Source organism: Equus asinus, chromosome 2, assembly GCF_041296235.1.
Source record: "Equus asinus isolate D_3611 breed Donkey chromosome 2, EquAss-T2T_v2, whole genome shotgun sequence".
NCBI classification, from domain to species: Eukaryota; Metazoa; Chordata; class Mammalia; order Perissodactyla; family Equidae; genus Equus; species Equus asinus.
Window position 1 is genome coordinate 81,212,252 of NC_091791.1, and position 20,668 is coordinate 81,232,919.

Below are 20,668 nucleotides of genomic sequence, written 5' to 3' on the forward strand. Positions count from 1 at the left end.
CACCTGCTTCAAGATAGAGAGTGAGCTGAAGTTCAAACAACGTCTTTGTGCTAAAATACACAGCTTCTCCACTCAGTTTGATTTCAGGAGGAGTGGATGTTCATTAGAAATCTCAGGAACTAAACAGGAGGTGAGAGGATTAAGGAGAAGACAGTTGCAAGCCAAAGGAATCCAAACAAAGGCTAAGGGTGGGGAGATCACCAAGGAGTTTCCTATAGCAGGCTCCCAAAGTATTCTGGCTCTTGTCCAAGTGAAGACGGAAAGTTCATGTTTTTATATAAGATGGAGCCAACGTACTAAGCATAAGAAAAAACCCTCAGGTTTTCTCACTGATTGTAAACACAGGCATTTAAGAGAATTTAAAGCAAAGCACAAAGCTCATAAACTTGACTTACCTCGAAGTGGTGGCTCCTCCAATCAGCAATGGAATCTTTATAGCTAATCTCTCCATTTCCTTGGCAACAAAAATCATTTCATCCAGGGAAGGAGTGATGAGTCCTGACAGGCCAATTATATCTATTATTTAAAAAAAGAAAAAAAGGACAGTGAGACAGAAGATGGGAGAAAAAGAGGAAACGTATAAAGACTCATTTTAGAAACTTTGTAAATCAAGACCACAAGACCTAAGTTGAATTCCCAGTTTCTAACTCTAAGACATCTTCTCTGACTGGGGGGTTTCAATTTACTGTTTGCTTTTGGTAGTAAATATGATCTGTAACTTAAAGTTGCAATAATGTACTTGCCACAGTTTTGGGAAGCCATGCAATAGAATACATTGTTACATATTTCCCAGACTCCAACGTGTCACAGTGCCTAAAGAAACATAAAAACAACCACACCCAGAGAAAAAACGCTAACACAACACTGCTCTCTTACAAGAAGCCTGTCCCCATTCCCCATCTTCAGAGCTACATAGGAGTTTCATGGTTACCTATTCCCCTCTTCAACCCCCATTATAGATGGCAGTGAAAGCAGGCCCCATGCAGGAGTTGGCTCTTGATTGTCTGAATGTCCCACGGATCCCACACGGGCTGGGGCATTACTATTCACTGGCAGACACACAACTGGAGGGAATGGCATGTAATAAAACACCCAGAAGTACAGTTGCACAGTACCTGCTTTGTGGTCAAGAGCAGCTTTCAGTATCTTATCACAGGGAGTCATGACTCCTAAATCAATAACTCTGAGGAAAAGAAATGAGATGTGAGAAAATTAATGAGAACCCATTAGAGACAAAGCTGAAATGAACATTTTTATTTAGCCATCAAATACTGCTCTAATGTAAACTGGAATCACATTGAAATGCTCACTAAATATTGACAACCACCCCAATTACAACTGCCATTTATTAGGTACTTACCTATGCCAGGAACTATGCTAAGCTTTTTAAACGGTTTCATTGATGCATACTTCACAAAGCAGTCACTTCACCCATTTAAAGTATACAATTGAATAGGTTTTGGTATATTATATTATTATTTTTTAAGCTCTGGTAAAAAATATATATTATTTGCCATTTTAACCATTTTTAAGCACACAATTCAGTGGTATTAATTACAATAGGTCACAATGTTGGGCAAACTTCACCATTATTTATTTTTAAACCCTTTCATCAACCCAAAAAGAAACTGTGTAATCATTCAGCAACAATTCCCCCTTCCACCTAGCCCCTGGCAACCTCTATTTTACTTTCTGTCTCTATGAATTTGCCTATTCTAGACATTTAGATAAGGGCAATCATACACAGTCCTTTTGTGACTGGCTTATTTCACTTAGCATAATGTCTTCAAGGTTCGCCCATGTTGTGGCATGTGTCAGAACTTCATTCCTTTTTAAGGCTCATAATACTCCATTGCATGGATGTGCCACATTTTGTTTATTCATTCATTCGTCGATGGACACTTGGGTTGCTTCCACTATGCTAAGCTTTTCATATAAGCGATCTCATTTAACCCTCATGGCAACTCAACAATAAAGCACTACTCTAGGCCCCATTTTTTGTTTTGTTTTCATATATTTACTTGATTCATTTATCCAAATATATACATTGGATGGATTATTATAAATGGGATTACTGCATTAAATATATTTTATGATGTTTGATTTATATTTTAAACTTGATTTTGAGGTAGTTTGTACCAATTAATACTTTTTAAATTATTATTATTATTATTATTTTTTAAAGATTGGCACCTGGGCTAACAACTGCTGCCAATCTTCCTTCCCCGCCCCCCCCCAAAGATTGGCACCTGGGCTAACAACTGTTGCCAATCTTTTTTTTTTTTTTTCTGCTTTATCTCCCCAAACCTCCCCCCGTACACAGTTGTATATCTTAGTTGCGGGTCCTTCTAGTTGTGGGATGTGGGATGCCACCTCAACATGGCCTGACGAGCGGTGCCATGTCCACGCCCAGGATCCGAACCCTGGGCTGCCGCAGTGGAGCACGTGAACTTAACCACTCAGCCACAAAGCTGGTCCCAATTATTATTATTCTTGAAAACATGATTTTTACGTTCTTTTTGGTTTTTTGCTGGGAAAGATTTGCTCTGAGCTAAAATCTGTTGCCAATCTTCATTTCTTTTTTTCACCCTTCCCCAAAGCCTCAGTACATAGTTGTATATTTTAGTTGTAAGTCCTTCTAGTTCTTCTATGTGAGCCACTGCCACAGCATGACTACTGACAGATGAGTGGTATGGTTCTGCGCCCGGCGAACCTGGGCCACCAAAGCGGAGTGCACTGAATTTTCACCACTAGGCCATCAGGGCTGGCTCTGACTTTAATGTTTTAATGAGGAAGGGCCCAGAGGAGCTTGGGCCCACTCACAGAACTACTTAGTAGCAGAGTTGGGATTTGCACCAGGATCTGACACCAAAAAACCCATCCTCTTAGCCATTTAGGCTAATAATAATGCCGGGGAAGCTCACTCAATAAATATCTATTGAACAGTATACTACACAGAAGCCAATGAGAAGAATAATCCAGAAGAGGTCAGTTCCTGCAAATGAAAAGCCGATGATAAAGAAATCTGGTTACTTAAGTCAAGGGAGAGGGAGACTGAATCAGGGAGCAGTTCACCCAGAGAGATGGGGTGAGACTCAAAGGAGAAGCTGGCTCTGGGAGGGCACACACGAGAAGGAGGGTCAGCAGGGGCAGAGAAAGCCTGGAGCATGCTCTGACAGAACAGATAATACCAGAAGAATTCCAATTCGTAGGGGAGATGGCTTTCTGGAACTCAGAGAAAACAGGAATTTCTGCCCTGGAAAATGTTCTATGTACTACTCCTCTATTCTAGATTGAGAGAGGATCCATGTCAGTCATTATTACAATTTCATTCTATTATGAGTATTTGTTTAAAATATGTTTAAAAAAATTACAGCATGCATCTTCACTTACTTCATAATGTCAAGAATTCTTAAAATTAAATAAGGAAAGTAGTTTTAAGTAAAAAAATCACTATGTTTTATGCACCATCAAGTCAGCTGAATGAGTGATGTCCACAATGTCCTAGACATCAGGGGCAGGAAGGAGCCTTGCTTCTCACTATATACCCGTTTATACTATTGGATTATTTAGCTTGTTCCCATATTACTTAAAAAAACGTTTTTAAATAAACTAGCACATATGGAATCCTCAGTAAGAAGCAAGACAATTTCAAATCAATAACCATAGTCAGCTGTTAGCACTAACCCAGTAGAAACAAAAGCTGCAGGTTTTAATGATATGACACTGCAGGTTGTAACAGGAATGAGATGATACCACTTTGCGTTTTTTTAGCATATTGAAAAAAGTCTGGTAACTGGATCTTTCGTTCAACTATGACTAAGTATAGACTGTCGCATATAAAACTAAGCAAAATAGCATACTACTTTTAAATCAAGACAAAAAGGCATACATTTCAAAGCTGTTTTCAATATTGTATATATTTTTAAAACTCAATTAAAAATCATCAGTATGATGGCAAGAATTCTCTTGTTCTCATTCCCTTTTCTTGTTTTAAGCAGTGTATCTTTCAGGAACATCTTATGCATGCTTGCTCTGTTTGAGGAAAAGTAAGGAGGCCTTGTGGCTGGACAGAAATGGGGGAAGGAGAGAGGTAGCCAGAGAGGTCAGAGAGGGAAGAGAGGGCATCTGAATGGTGGCAATTAGTTCAATTTTCAAAGTACTAAGTTTGAGATTTCTTTAGATATTCAAATGGAGCTCTCAGGTAGTCAACTGGATATACATGTCTGGAGTTCAGGTGAGAGATCCATGCTGGAGATAAAACTTGGAACTTGTCAGCATATTAGATGATGTTAAAATGTCATGAGACTGTGTATAAAAGAATTAGAAAAATAGATTGCCAAAAGCAGAGAGAGAAAGAAAGGAAGAAGGAGGAGGAGCAGGAGGAGGGAGAAAAGAGGGGGAGGGGAGGAGATGAGCAAGAAACAAAATAGTCAGGAGACTGGATGAGACCATACAAGCCTGTCCTAGGGCCTTGTCACCCTAGGTGGGTGTGCTCCCTGCACCAGCAGCACCAACATTACCTGGGAGCTCGTGAGAAATGCACAACCTAAGATCCAGACCTACTTCAACCAGATGTGACCCTTAACAAGATTCCCAGGTGACCAGAAGGCACATTACTGTTGGAGAAGCACTAACGTAGGTAGTGAAGACAGACAAAGAAGAGCTCCAAGGGCTGAGCCTTGGTGCACTCCTCTATGTAGGGATCACACAGAGGAGAAATCAGCAAAAGAGAGAGACAAAGAGTGATCAGTAAGGTAAGAAGGGATCTGAGAACAGTGACCCAGGGGACCAGGATACAAGTTCAATTTCCAACTTGTATGCCTCCTTAGGAAATCTTGTCGGCAAACAGTCAAATATATCATTGATTAGAAGTGCACTTCCCCACTTTTACCATGCATAGAAAGTAATATTTACGGCACTGGGATACACGAGGTTGCTCACCATCAGGGACAACCGGTCTAGGACTGAGGCTGCCCCCAGCTCCACCCTTGAGGAAGAAAGGGATCAGTTTCTCAGCATATCTGAGTTGAGAAACAGTTGGCAAGTTCTGAATTAGAATACAGTGTGACAAGTGCTACGATGGAGGCATTTACAGTGTGTTGTGGGAGGCCATCTAAACTGGATGACAAATAGAAATGTCCCAGGAGGGTGATACCCGAGCTCAATTTTGAAAAAATAAGTAGGTATTAGCTAGATGAAGGGAAAAAGAGGGCAGTCCAGGCAAAGACTAGCACTATGAAGGTCCAGAATCATGAAGCAGCTGGCCCTGGAGAACTCTGGCTGAAGGAAAGGATCTGAAGCCTGGGGAGGAGGGCATGGGTCAAAGCCATCCCTGCCTTCCGCGGCTGCCACCACTCTTCCCACCAACCCTTTCCATGTTCTCTCACCTTTACTACAACTTCCTGCTTCCCCCACGTACCTCTCCATCTCCCTTGGCTTTCCCTTGGTTTCCCTTCTTCACTTTGAGCTGTACCCCACGTCCGTAGGACTCTTCCCATACATATTCTTATATTTTGCCAAATGAGAGATTAAAGACAATCAAATGAATGTTATGGAAAAATGTCGGTTTTATAACCATCTTTCTAAACTGCTTATAACAGGTTGTGAACACAAGCATTTAATTTGGGCTTCTAATTCAGAAAAAAAGGTAAGCTGCATTAAATGCTTTAGCAAAGGCATCCAATACTATTTAAGAACACAAACATTTTAGAAAATAAATAGTGTAGTAGATAAAGTCTCTTTTATGCTCCAGAAGGAATTAAAAAGGAAAATGAAACTAGCTATGTATCTGCATGGCCTTAAGGTGCCTCATATTTGCTGTCATGTGAACTAAGGTGGCAGCTTGTTTCTGATCCTGCAATTCACACACGCTACCACTAGATGGAAGCACCCCACCAGTCTGCATTCCCCAATGACGGTTTCCAATCTGCGGTTAAGCAGAGCTCACAGGGTCTCTTTCCACTTCTCCTTTTCAAAAATACATACATAAATAAAATTCTTGATAGTCTCCTCTTCAAAATAGTACAAGTTGGGTAGAGGAACTGAATAGATATTTTTCCAAAGAAGACGTACAAGGGGACAACAGACACATGAAAAGATGTTTACTATCACTAATCATCAGGGAAATGCAAATCAAAACCTCAAGGAGCTATCACCTCACACCTGCTAGAATGGCTAGTATCAAAAAGACAAGAGATAACAAGTGTTGGCGAGGATGTGGACCAAAGGGAACACTTGTGCACTGTTGGTGGGAACATAACTTGATGCAGCCTCTATGGAAAACAATATGGAGGTTCCTCAAAAAATTAAAAATAGAACTACCATATGATCCAGCAGTCCCACTTCTGGGTATATATCCAAAGGAAATAACAACAGGATATTGAAGAGACATCTGCACCACCATGTTTATTGCGATATTATTCACAACAGCTAAGATATGGAAACAACCTACGTGTTGGTCAATAGATAAATGGATAAAGAAAATGTGGAGACATACATACAATGGAGTATTATTCAGCCAAAAGAAAGAAGGAAATCTTGCCTTTTGCAACAACATGGATGGACCTTGAGGGAATTATGCTAAGTGAGATAAGGCGGACAGAGAAAGACAATACTGCACGATATCACTTATATGCGGAATCTAAAAAAGCCAAACTCATAGAAACAGAGACTAGAATGGTGGTTATCAGGGTCTGGGGGGTGGGGGAAATGGGAAGATGTTAGTCAAGGAGTAGAAACTTTCAGCTGAAGATAAACACGTTCTGAGGATCTAATACAGAGCATTGTGAATATCGTTAACAATATTGTATTATATACTCGAAAATGTTAAGAAAGTAGATCTTCAATATTCTCACCACAAAAAGAAACGGTAATTATGTGATGTGATGGAGGTATTAGCCAACACTATGGTGGCAATCACATTGCATTATATAAGTGTTTCAAATCAACATGTTGTACACCTGAAACTTACACAATATTATATGTCAACTATATCTGAATAATGCTGGAAAACAATATATACATAATTTATTTCATACGCACACACATACACACACACATAAACACATATCAAGTTGAAAGCCTCTGATTACCAAGCAAGCCTGTGAGGTATGTTGGAGAGACTGGATCAGTGTGCCCTGACTTAGACACAGCCATTTTCCTCACTCACCTGAACACTTGAACATGCAGTGTTTCATTCTTAGACATATATTTCTTATTTTTACCCATACAAGACAGTTATGTTAAGAACCACTGGTTAAAACATAAATATGCCTCATTAACTGTTTCACTACATCCATATTTTTTTAAGTACTGATGTATGATATCTAATTTTAAAATTTCTGTTGATATATCCCACCTTTTCTTACAAAAATTATCTGTTAAATGGGAGATATTTATATTTGTCTTTTTATATAATTATGATTAAAGACTATATCTAAAATCAACTTTCATGTAATCAAATATCCGATCAAAAATATTTTTAAATATTCTAAATTACTTCTTAAAAGGAATTTAACTAGAATATTAATATCAGACATTACAGTTAAAGTTAACTTTATAACTGGAATAAATACTGGAAGGTAAACTGACACAGCATAGAATCCCGACTTTTGGACTAAGAAGCCCTGAGTATGGCCTGCCACTTGCTAGCTGTGTGACCATGAAGAAATCACTTGACTTCTCTAAGTCTTGGTTTTCTCCTCTGTAAAATGAGAAATACAATAATTGAGACAGGAAGAATAGGATCAAAACCTTTAAAAGAAAGGAAGGATAAAAGAAAGGAAAAGAAAAAAAGTCAGGAAAAGAAGACCAAGCCTAGAACACTACTGCTTAGATAAAGTATACATGTAACTACAGAAGGCAGATCTGCAGGCACTCATCTACTAGTTGACACCATAAAATCAAACTCACCAATGCCAAGAGTCCATGTGTTACAAGACAAAGGACTCAAAGGGGTATTCGACTTGACAGAAAAAGTTTGTGCATTCACTTAACGTTTTTGTAAAAAGAATAATTAAAGTTACATCAGCAGATGTTTCTCCAGTTAGACTTGCTAGCAAAGATACGCAGACCTTCAATGCACAAGACAGAGGAACTGGATGTGCTGGGGGAAAGCCTCCGGTTCAATAAGCAGGCTTTCACAACCATTGACATTCAGCTCCAGTAGCACCCTGGAGAAACGCCACAGCTCCCTCTGGCTTCTTCAAATGTCTTTACTGGAGAAAAAACATTCCTAGTATGATTCGCTCACCTACTTATCCATTTTTCAAGATAAAAAATGATAAAGACACGACAATGATATCTCAAGAATTGCTTTAGGAAGTGTGCCTACAAGTCGCCTTTTCCAGTAGTTCTCGTGCCATTATCACAGTTCAATATGTACCTGGGTGTTTAGCCTGATAAACAGTAAACTTCTTGAACAGAGAAAAGTCAGCTGAATCATTTTGGTGTCTCTAGTGCAACACATGGCACGTCGCAGATGATCTATAAACGTGTATTAGCTAAACTGAATTTTAACTAATTGTGGTGAATGCAAACAGAAACCATTGATATCGGGTTTGAAAAGGTGAGACAACAGCAGAAATGTCTTGCAGATTTTAGCAAGCAAATACCTTATCCAAACACTTATCCTACAGGTAAAATGTCATTATAACAACCCCCACTGTATCTCCAATATACTTATCTTTTGAAAAATAATAAATACATTCCAAGAACACTATTCCTCATTTCCAGGAGGAGGAGAGAATGCTAAGTCTTTTGACACTGAGGCAGGCACATAGAAGTGCTTGTGAAGACAGAGGGAGAAGGTGCCATCATGGCACTGCTCCTCCATCTCCCGCCTTCCTGAGTGGTTCTCAGCCGCATTTAATTAGCCTTGAACACAGAGACGGATAAACATGAGGGAGGGGTCTTAAAGGGTGATTGCTACCTGACAGCAGGACACGAGAACTCTAAGGGGGCCCAGCTGCAGCTGCAGTCAAGTTTCTCTTCTCCACAGAGAAAACAGCACATTGGAAAGAAGTCCCTGACCCAAAACGACTGTTGGATGGACAAGGACCAGAAAAGGCCTTAGTTATATTAGGCTTTTGATTATAAAGAATATGCTGAAATCTGAGCAAAATATACTCTTACTTTAGGTCATCAGCTCTCATTTGGAAATAACTTTGTGCTGAATATTTATTCACTGTAACGAGATACATAAAAAAGTTTTACTTCTATACAACATTCCAAAATCCAGCTACATCACTACCAAGAGGCATGCACGGTCCTGTTCTAGGCAAAGGAAAGAGAACTGTACAGTCAAAACCTTCTTCTAAAACTCCATTTAGCCAAAGTCTAGTAACATCTAGGCTCTAAAATACAGCAGTTTATTGGGAGGAGAAGGGAATAAGCTACACGCCACTGGCCATGGGTAGGAGCCCAGTGTTCTAGCTACTAGAGCCTCTGGCCCAAGGTCAAGTCTCAAGAAGCCTCTCGGTTGTTCTGACTCTGCTTGAACAGTTTTTAATATCCTTTTTGCCCTTACTGAACATATAAGAGATTAAATAATTACTAACTTATTTCATTTGAAAAGGTATGTTCAAAGTAGAAATTCAAAAACAGAGGAAGGAAAAAGAAATTAAAAATAACCTCTAACATCCACTGCCATACCCTACCCCTCCAACCCAATAAGGAATTATCCTGTTACTGCTTTTATTTTTAAATAAGAAAGGAGCTGAAAGAAGTGGTCTTAACTTACCTAAAATTATTGCAGCCCAGGACGACTCCAACTATGTTCTTGCCGATGTCATGCACGTCGCCTTTAACTGTAGCCAACACAATGGTGCCGTGGTAAGGGTCCTGGAGAGCAAGGCAAGCAGCTCAGCATTGCTGTGGACCACCTAGTTCTCTACGGCCAGACAGGTGTCGGCACAGACAGCAATTCAATACAACCAAGACAACCTCAAAGATACACCTGGAACCCAAATCATGTGCTGTGCAAGTAGACAGCTGGAAGCCCGAGCAGTTCAAAGGAGGCCTGCCTAGTTGATAAGCTCAGGGAGCTTCAACCAAGATCATGGTTTCCATCACCTCAAAGAACAGTTTATGTTCAAATACTAAACAATCCCATAGCTGAAGACCATATCCTTAACCCCAGAAAACTGTCTGACAAATGTTTATTGTTAGCAATAGAGGGAGAGGGAGGGAGGAGCCGGTGAACTGCATATGGCCCGTCAGAATCTGAACCACCTCAACAGGCCAGCACTGAGGGGCATTTGACAATCTTGTTTCAACACTGGTGTTCTACGTACTGTCAGCATCCCCTCCCTCAAAAAAAGAAAAAGAAAACAAAGGAAAAGGCATGCAAGGCAAGTGGGACTTTTATAAGCACTATGTCTGTCTGAGCCATTCACAAACTCAGACCAATTTAAGAATTCAGAACCCTAGGGGCCAAAACAAACTGAGCTTCACAGGGAGCTAAACAAGGTCAAAGCTTAATGATATACTACGGTGGTACAGCCCAACAAGAATTCAATTGAATCCAGAAACCGTGCCAAGGACATTATCCAGACACAGAGAATATTCAGTTAAGAGGTTTTCCAACACCACAAATTACTGTTACCTCAAGGGCAGGAACTAATCTTTGTAGCTACAGTGTCTAGCACAGTACTTGGCACATAGTAGGAGCTTTGTAAATGGTCAACAGATGAATGAATGAACTTGTCTTGAAATCATGAGCTTTGTCTGAAAAATTATGTTCATATTAAAAATTTCATAAAGTCACATTCAAAGCAAAGTTCCAGAGTATTCCGCTATTTAGTAAAGCAGTAGATCATCTCTCTATTTATCTTCAATGACAAAGACAGCCAAGCCCATGGTCCCCACCCCCACCCCAGCAACAGTCTTCGGGACCAATTCCTCACAGGGCCCATAAGCCTGGACAAAATGACTTGCCTCTTCTTCTACTGCACCAGTAAGCACTCTGGTTTCTTCTCTTTCTTTTTCCATGAAGGGAATAAGGTGGCCAACAGCCTTCTTCATAACCCGAGCTGACTTTATAACCTGGGGAAAATACACAGTCAGGCATCTTTATAAAATCACCTGAATGGTTGCTAATGGCCACTCGTGAAATTTCAGCACAAATTAAGACGGCATGCTTTAACCTTAGGTCAGCCACACTGGAGTTCACTTTTGACAGTGGGCAGGATAAGGAGTGAGTTCCCTGTGGGGAGAGCCAGTGAATGAGGTAAAGCAGAAGGAAAACAAGGCTAGAAATCAAACATTGCAATTTCTGTCCTCTGAACTTCATATTATTTTTTCTCTGCCTAGAAGGCCCTCCATCACTTCTCCAAGTTCCATATGTATCCTTCATGTTTCAAGCTTCTCTACCATGAGCCCCTTCTCAGCCTTCTCTTCTCATTCCCCAGCATTACAATTCACTTATAATGAAGGCTTGTGCTTAAACTAGAACAGAGCCTTTTACAAAATTCATGTATGCTGAAATTCATTGGTATAAGTATGATGAGAAACAGGATATTTGCACTCTTAAAGTTTCTCCCCATAAGTAAATTTATAGAGGAGAAACCTAGCAGACAGCATTAACCAAATGATGAAAGTTAACATCACCAGTAATGAGTCATAACAACATGACGGGCCTCCTGATATGATCCACTGAGAAGGGCAAGCATCACTCTGTTATTCTTGCCAAAAATGAGAAAAAAATCAGACAAACTCAAATTGAGGGACAGTCTACATAATAACTGTGCTGTATTCTTCAAAAGTCAAGGTCATAAGGAAAGACTGAGGAACTGTTAGAGAAGGTAGGATAGAAACAATGTGGGATCCTGGAACAAAAAAAAACAGTAGTGGAAAAGCTGGTGAAATGTGAATAAGGTCTTTGGTTAACAGCATTATATCAATGTTAATTTCCCAGTTCTGATAATTATAGGATGGTCATGTAAAAATGTTAACATTAGGGGAAGAAGTTGGGTAGGGGATATATGGACACTTTTAAACTGTATTTGCAATTTGTCTGTAAGTCTCAAGCTAACTCAAAAGTAAAAAGTTAAAATAATAACTTTGTCATGAAAAACAAAGACTGAGGAACTGTCACAGGTTGGAGGAGACTACGACGACAGGACAACTAAATGTTCCTTCTACTGAATGTGGTGATGGTTTCCCGGGTGCAGACATGTTAAAACTTATCAAACTGTAGCCTTTAAATAAGTGCAGTTTATTGTATGGCAACGATAAAATAAAGCTGTTTAAAAAAAAGGATGAACATTATGAAGGAAAATGAACAAATAACATTTAAATATAGAATAAGTAAACTTTAAAAAAAAAGAACTGGACCTTTTAGCTTTTTGTATGCCTCACAGCACCAAACCCAGAGGGCTCAACAAGTATTTGTTAACTGATTTGGTTAGCAGCTACTATAAATCAAAATAAAAGTTCTGGTTTTCGGGCCAGCCCTGTGGGCAAGTGGCTGGGTTTGTGTGCTCCACTTCGGCAACCCGGGTTTCCCCGGTTTGGATCCTGGGCATGGACATGGCACCACTCCTCGGGCCATGCTGGGGCGGCGTCCTGCATAGCACAGCCAGAGTGACCTGCAGCTGGAATATACAACTATGTACTGGGGGAGGGGCTTTGGGGAGAAGAGGAAAAATAAAGAGGAGAAGGGATTGGCAGTGGATGTTAGCTCAGGCACCAGTCTTTAAAAAAAAAAAGTTCTGGTTTCATTTGAAACATTTAATGTATATCATTATTTAAAAATGGTAATAATTTTTTCAAAATATGCATCCTTAAAGATGAATATTGGCTGGTCAAATCAAATCTTAATATTATTAACTTTATATTAATCTTGGATTTTATTTTAATATGGGTGAGACATAGGTGTTGGGGGTAAGAGGTAGTACAGAAGAATAGAACATGAAGATGAGAATGCTAATTTCCAGATGACCTCTAACCTCCACATCACCCTAAAGATGGATTTTTAAACCAGACATTAGTACTAAAAATGCTTAGAGAAAGAATGACCAGATCTCAATGCCTCTGAGCTCTTACCAAAATTAAAACCTGAGAAATATACCCAGACTATTTTATTAAAAGAGACTTTTTCTTTCAATTGTGAAAATTTCCCCCCCATTTTTGCCAACCTGAGGTAGAAACATTTTTCCAGCTCCAAAAAGATCACCAACAACTTTCATGCCATTCATCAGAGGTCCTTCAATTATGTTCAGGGGTCGGGGATATTTCTCCTGGTTTAACCTTGCTTCCTCAGTATCCTCAATAATATATTTTTCAATGCCCTACAAAAAAAAATTACATTAAAAATTGGATGAAGTCCAAACAGCCAACAAAGAACGAATCATGGAAATGCTGAAGAGTGAGGGTTTTAGAATCATACTGCATGGGTTCATATCCTGGCTCCAATCACTAATTTAGACAATTTATTAAGCTTCAGTTTCCTAAAGTAAAATATCACATAGTACCTACTTCACATGTTTATTTTGAGGATTAAGTGAGATAACCTATGTCAAGAGCTTAGCTGGCCTCCTTGATACAAAGTAAGTACTTGGTAAAAGTGAGCTGTTAGTGAGAGAAGGAGTACTAACAAGCAAAGTTCAAATTCACAATAAAATACACTTTAACAGATTACACGTTAATAAATATCTCCTGTGAAATCAGTGTTTTCTCACTGTATGTTACGGGGCTAGGGGAGGAATGACAGTGGGCAGGACCTTTATGGGAAGTTCAGATCCATGAGGCCTCCACTGACTTATCCAGCCTTCACTCAGCAAGCCCTAATCCTTCAGTGTCCCCAGTTCAAGGCCTTGGATGCAGCTGACTAGTTCCACAACCTGAAATATGTGAATCTCAAAAGGTCCAGGAAGTTAAAAGTTAAATTTCAGAGCCAAAAAAAACCTCTGAAATTCTCCAGATTCACAAATGAGGAAACCGAAGCTAAGAGATTATGTTGGCTAAAATTCCACTTATCAGCAGAAGAGCCAGGACTTGCTTGTTGACCGACTGACAGCAACTTGGTCTAGGAGAGCGTTTCTCAACCCTGGCAATACTGACATTTGCAGCTGAAAAATTCTTTGATGTGCAGGCCTGTCTCATGCACTGGAGGATGTTTAGAAGCATCCCTGGCCACTGGATGCCAGTAACACCTCCCAGCCCCAGTTATGACAACCAAAAATGTCTCTAGACACTGCCACATGTGCCAGAGATGGGGGATGCAAAATCACCCAGGGGTGGTCTTTAGGGAATCTCCTTTGCCAGCTGCTGTCAGCACCACCCTTCCAGCATCAACATCAGACAACCATGAGGAGTCTCCTGCCTCCAGTCCACACTCAGCGGTCGCACAACTCACCTTCACGAGGGCATACTCAAGGCGTTCTTCAATGGGGCCATTCCTCCACTCATCGGTCTGGATGACTTTCTTCCCTCCTTTGCCATGAGTCTGAATTCAAATTAGGACAGAGAGATGGGTATAACAGGTCACTTAGAATTACTTGGCATCAAAAATACTTCCAGTCCCTAGTAGAGTATCCAGCATGAATTAAGATCTTAATAAATGTCTGAAGCTATACCACACATCTGATGAGTTTTTAAAGCTTTCAACAAGGACTACCCACAAATATATGTAGAAAAGATGTAGTGAAACTAGGTCAGACATCACCCTGGAGGTGGGCACACTCAGAAGTGCAGGACATGAACTATGTTCCCAAGGACTTTGTCCTATCACAAGGGAGGTGGAAAATATACAAAGAAAAGAGAGCCACAAGAGAAAACATGTGCTGAGGGTCGAATGAGCAGACGATACAGACTAGTAGATAATACAAACTAGACTAGGAATTTTGAGCAAGGAGTGATTATCGCAAACCGGGGTGGTGAAGAGAGACTTTGAAGAAGCTGACGGATTCAGCAAAGAAACAGAAGCGCAAGGATCAATGGCACAAAAGGTGAATTGCATTACCTTATCTGTTTTCTCCATCTCAACCAGTGGCACCAGTTTCCCAAACCAGAAAATAAGTATCATTCTTGAACCTCTACTCTATTCGTTCCTCACAATTAATCAATCACCTAGTCCTAATGATTACACCTCCTCAACATTTCTCTCCACCCCAATTCCACCTTCATAGTCCAAGCAATAAGTGGTCTCCGCAGCCCAGAATCACCCTGATCTCCAATGCACCTTTCGCACAGTAGCCAGGGGGACCTTTCCAACACGCAAATCTGATCAAACTGCCCCTAGGTGAAAAAATTCATTCGAAGTTCCCTATTGTTCTTGAGATATAGTACTGACTCCTTTCTATGCCATACAGTGCCCTTATCTGGTGTTCTCCTATAGCTTCATCTTCTACGATTCCCAACAAGCTTAGCCATCCTGAACATTTCAGTCCCTTACACTCCCCATCATCTCTTTCATGCCTGGGCCTTCACATTTGTTCATCTGACATACGTTTATTCAGCACCTACCACAATGCCAGGCCCCAGTTAGATGCGAATACTCCTCCCCTGGCAGGGACCACCAGCACTGCTCTCCAACCCCAAACCTTAGCCTGGCAAACTCCTATTGAACTTTCAGGGCTCACCTGACCCATCACTTCTGGGAAGCTTTCCCCGACCACCTCTACCTTTGGGTTCAGTGTCCCTCTGAAGCATTCTCATAGCATCCTGTATTTCCCCTATCATAGCACTTACCACAGTGGATCAGAATTGCCTCCATATATTTTTGCATGTCTCACTAAACTCGAGGCTCTGTAGGGACACAGCTCTCTTACTAGCTAGATCCTCCAAGTTCAGTAAAGTGCACAAAACAAGAATTCAGTAAATATTAGCTGAATGTTTTAGTGATGTCTGGAGCAACGTTTGTGCAGGATAGCAGAGGCCGAGTCACAGAGCGCCACAAATCCACGCTATGGAGTTTAGATTTAACCTTCCAGGCAATTGTGGGGTGGAGGGCAGAATTCAAAGTTCAGAAGCTGCAGAGTAACATTCAAAGAAGTATTTTAAAGAGAACCCAAAAAGGGGGAGAATGTTTTAATAGTCCATGATGAAGGCCTGGACTGCAGTGCTGGTAACAGGAGGGGAAGGAAAGGATAAACATAAAGGCATCAACTAAGAAACAACGTGTAAGAAGAGAAGGAAGGACTTGGGGCAAAAGCCAAGATTCAGGGCTGGGGCTGTAACTGAAATTATGACAACACAAGGGCTTTCTTGCATATCAAAAAACCTAAAGAAAATGTAATTTAAAAAGAATTATTTGCAGCATTATTTAAAATATCTGAGACATGGGAATAACCTAACTGCCCACACATAATGGAATGTTCTTCAGCCAGAAAGAAGAAAATTCTGCCATTTGCAACAACACGGATGGAGCTTGTGGGTACTGTGCTAAGTGAAATAAGTCAGAGAGAGAAAGATAAATACCATATGATTTCCTTGTATGTGGAATCTAAAAACAACCGAACTCATCGATACACAGAACAGACTGGTGGTTGCCAGATGCAGGGGGGTTGGAGGAGTGGGCAAAATGAGCGAAGGTAGTCAAAAAATTAAAAAGTCTTGGGGATGCAATGTACAGCATGGTGACTATGGTTAACAATACTGTACTCTATATTTGAAGGTTGCTAAGAGTAGATCTTAAAAGATCTCATCACAAGAAAAAAATTTGTAACTGTGTGGTGATGGATATTAACTAGACTTATTGTGGTGATCATTTCACAATATAGACATATATGGACTCATTATGTTGTACATCTGAAACTGACATAATATGTTAACTATATCTCAATTAAAAATACCCTAAAAATTACAAAATTCATAAGTTATATACTCTGATCTTTAAGAGAAAACACAAAACTAGAGCTGTGTGGCACTGAGAAAGGAAAGAAGGAAGGAAGGAGGGAGGGAGAGAAGGAAGGAAGGAAAGAAGGAAAGAAGGAAGGAAGGAAAGAAGGAAAGAAAGAAAGAAGGGAGGAGGGGAGGGAGGGAGGGAGGGAAGTGAAGAGAAAAGAAGAGAAGAGAAGAAGGAAAGAAAGACAGAAAAAGTCCTTCAAAGGTCACATTCACATCACTTGATACATGTAAACACCATTTGTTCTCTGAGCCACAAAATCAGGCAATTCCTGCTGCGGGATGGAGTCTGATGTGTAAAAACAGGGCAGAGTGTTCCACACACTATTGGAAAAAGGACCTGGTGTGTTCACAGAAAAATACCACAGTGTGCCACACATATGGGGTGGGGAGCGGTCAGTATGTATGTGATTACAAATAGTGGCACATGAGGACACAGTGAAGGCCAGTGAAGATTTCACTAAAGTGTTGGGGCTGCAGTGAATGAAAACTACCCCACCTGATCAACATGCTTCAGAAACACTACCAAGCAAACCGAACAATCAATTGTCATGTCCATCTGGCTACTCCTTGTATCTGTATCCACAGCTCTAGAGTAGCTTCTGCCCCACAGGGTCCTCATGGTGATCTGTGTTTTGTTTATGAAATCAAACCGGACCAACATCAAGGGAAGTAAACTCCTTGAGAGAAAGCCGAAGCAGAATGTGAGCTCCAATGGCAATGAGAGCCTAAGGCCAGATCAAAGAACAGATGACCTTTTTTCCAGAAAAATATCAAGAACATTCTCGCAATCCAAGCTTATTCAACAGCTATCCTATTCAGAGCAGAGATCCTTCCAGTCCCTGCCTAAAGGGGTTATGACCTCCTCTATTAGGGTACAAAGTACTTAATAAAGAAATTCCACGTGAATTATCTCTTACCATGACACCTGGAACTTTTACTACTAAAAAGAATTTATCCGCCACAGGTCAGTCTGCACCAAATTAGGGGAATTATTTTTCAGTAAAACCCCTTACTCCCCAAAGTGGGATTAGACTACTTATGAGGATCGGAGACAGGGCTCTTTCTACTCTTCTCAATGTATCAGACAGGAACTTGGGTGCAGACTTCATCATTTAATAAGAAAAAGAGATAATCATTCTCTTATCAAGAAAATAAGTTCCTCATCCCTTATTTGCCTTCTAATATTCCTGCTTTGCATGCTCCATTTGCACTTGGTGTATCCTGAGGAATTGCTACAGAGCCGGTGACTCCTGGGAGTTATTAAAGTATACCTGTTTTGATTATTAATTCCTTTAACGGTAACAGAAGTCACCTTGAATGTAGAGAGTTAGCCTACTTGACAGAGGGGTCAATGGCTTGTAATAAGTCCTTGTGGTTACATTAAGAGGGAGGCAATTTCTTACATGATGGATTGTTTAAGCTCTTGCAATTGCTATTAAGATTTCCCTCAATTTGGCTGTGTCCTGGGGGCAAAACCTCTTGGCAGCTCAGCATGATATACAGAAACAACTTGTAAACAAATGCTAAAAGTGATCACAGACCAAAAAGAATGACTGGCAAATACAAAGCCAAGAAAACCTTAAATGAGAACAGTCTTACAAATAAGGAGCCCCATCTTTCCTAAGTGAGAGAACTATCTCATCCGGACAGTGGAGGAAAAGATGAAATTGCACATCTTTTTATGGGTTAATTAAGAGCTCTCTGGCATAACTTCACGATTATACCAGCTATGATGCCCTTCTGCCTTTCAACAGAACCCTGTCCTAGTCAGTTATTAGTGGAGGGTCCCCCACTAGGTGGAAGACAGGCTAAGACTGAAAACTGAATAGTGTTTCTTACCCATGCCTTGATGTTTGAAGAATATTAAAAGACTGAGCACTTTGTCTACATGAGCAGAAACAGTCATGAGAATAGAAAAAGAAATCTAGGGATTGTCTCTTAAGTAATGAGCTAAGAAGTAGAACTTGGTTATATTTGCAACAACCGAGATCTGAGACACTTTGTCCTGGGTTCACATGAGAAACCAGAAATGTTTTTAAGGAACTGAGAGGAGAGTCATGTGCTCACTGGCACAGTTTGAATGCCAATCAGTTTTGCTGAGCCGAAGGCTAACATGAGCAGCTTCAGAAATCTCAACCTTGCCCCTCATAAGGCTGAGCAGTCAAGGATGCGGTTAATCCTACATTGTCCTATCCTTCTTCCAGAACATGTTAATACTCTTCGGTGTTAGAAGAGGAAAAGTTAGCATTTCTGCCAGAGTTAAACTCAGATTTTAATATGGAAAACATTAACAAAGTTGGCAATATACATAAAAGCATTCTATCACTTCCCAACATGCTTTGTGAGAAAAATGCCTTCCTTTGCCATGACTTTCTGAAACAAATCAAAAAGTAAGTTTTTTTGAGGTAAAGATCTCATCTTTCCTTAAACTAAATTCTAGGAAGCAGCACCCATGACAGATACTTACTGTATCTAGGACTGCCAACACACAATAAGTGGGAAACAAGGAATTGATTTTTGGATTAAAAATTATTCTCATTTTTCTAGATCAAATGTATACAGACTTCAAGCCTTGAACCGCAGAACCTTGCCACAGATCAACCAGATCCTAATATAAACAGGTATACTAATGTAAACTTACAACAATGGGAACCAGGTAATAACAACACTGCCATGCAAGAAATCCAAAATAGACATTTTAAATGACGAGGTAGGAAAATATCTAGTAAAATGGAAAGATGTTCCAGTATACTGCTTAACAAACAGGTTACCAAAAAAGCATCAGAGTACAGTTCTATTTTTGTAAAAATGTGTGTGTGTGTGCATGTACACATATAAGTAAACATTCATTTTGAAAAACACAAAAACCATGACTAAAAGGTGGTAGGATTATGAGTGATTTTATTTTCTTCTTTGCTTATCTGTATTTTGTAAATTTTCTAGAATTAATATGTATTACTTTGGTATGAGAAAAATCAATTTCACATTTTAAAATAAATTTAAAGAAACAAGTTCAGAATAATGAAACAGCCTATGTGTGGCCTGTTCCTCCTTCCTTGCCCTAACTAAAACACCTTCTCTGGAACTCTCCGTAGAAGTCTTCAATGATCCAAAGACATGATTAGATACTTGCTTCTATGCCAATGAAGGTCTAGTAACTATAAGTGAGTGGTAAATTCAAAGATAGGAAAAGCCACCCATTAGAACACTCTTTTCTCTACCTGAGCATAACGTAGGAGCTTCTCAGTGGCCTCAGGGTCTTTATTCCAGATGAGATCTTCACAGAGCTGAAGAAGATCCTTATGGATATCATCATATACGGGGAGGTTTCCAGCGTTCACTATCCCCATGTCCATACCAAACTATGGCAATAAAAAGAAAAATGAGGATTTCCAGTGATACCCTAAACGAGGGGTCAGCAAACTTTTCCTGTAAGGGGCCAGATAGAAAATATTGTAGGCCATAGTCTCTGTTGGCCTAAAAGCAGACATGGACAATATACAAGCAAGTGGGTATGGCTGTATTCCAATAAAACTTTATTCACAGAAACTGGCAGCAGGCCAGGGTTAGTCTGTGGGCCAAAGTTTGCAAACACCTGCCCTAAGTAAAAGCTGATTTCAACAAGGAAAACAGGTTTTCTACTATACCTTGATTGCATGATAAAGGAAAACCCCATGCATTGCTTCTCGAATGGCTTCCATTCCTCGGAAGGAGAAGGACAAATTGGAAAGACCTCCACTTATTTTGGCTCCAGGTAATGTTTCCTGGCAAAAAAAAAAAAAAGGCGAAAAGATCCTCCTATTTTGCTAAAAGCAGC

At 40.1% G+C, this 20,668-nt stretch overlaps 1 protein-coding gene across 5 annotated transcripts in view; it reads right to left on the reverse strand.

Moving 5' to 3' along the window:
* The window catches only part of MTR (5-methyltetrahydrofolate-homocysteine methyltransferase), a 101,617-nt gene that overhangs the window by 25,015 nt on the left and 55,934 nt on the right, over positions 1 to 20,668 (reverse strand). For all 5 annotated transcript variants that reach the window (XR_006520028.2, XM_014846519.3, XM_044758557.2 and 2 more), the window contains 8 exons: positions 20,499 to 20,615; positions 20,073 to 20,213; positions 14,360 to 14,449; positions 13,140 to 13,292; positions 10,939 to 11,046; positions 9,743 to 9,843; positions 1,116 to 1,183; positions 396 to 516 (listed from right to left, as the gene is read on the reverse strand). Coding sequence is in view for 4 of the 5 variants with exons in the window: in XM_014846519.3 (XP_014702005.1) it covers positions 396 to 516; positions 1,116 to 1,183; positions 9,743 to 9,843; positions 10,939 to 11,046; positions 13,140 to 13,292; positions 14,360 to 14,449; positions 20,073 to 20,213; positions 20,499 to 20,615 (899 nt within the window). In the remaining variant the exon portion in view is untranslated. The remainder of the gene's footprint in view (positions 1 to 395; positions 517 to 1,115; positions 1,184 to 9,742; positions 9,844 to 10,938; positions 11,047 to 13,139; positions 13,293 to 14,359; positions 14,450 to 20,072; positions 20,214 to 20,498; positions 20,616 to 20,668) is intronic.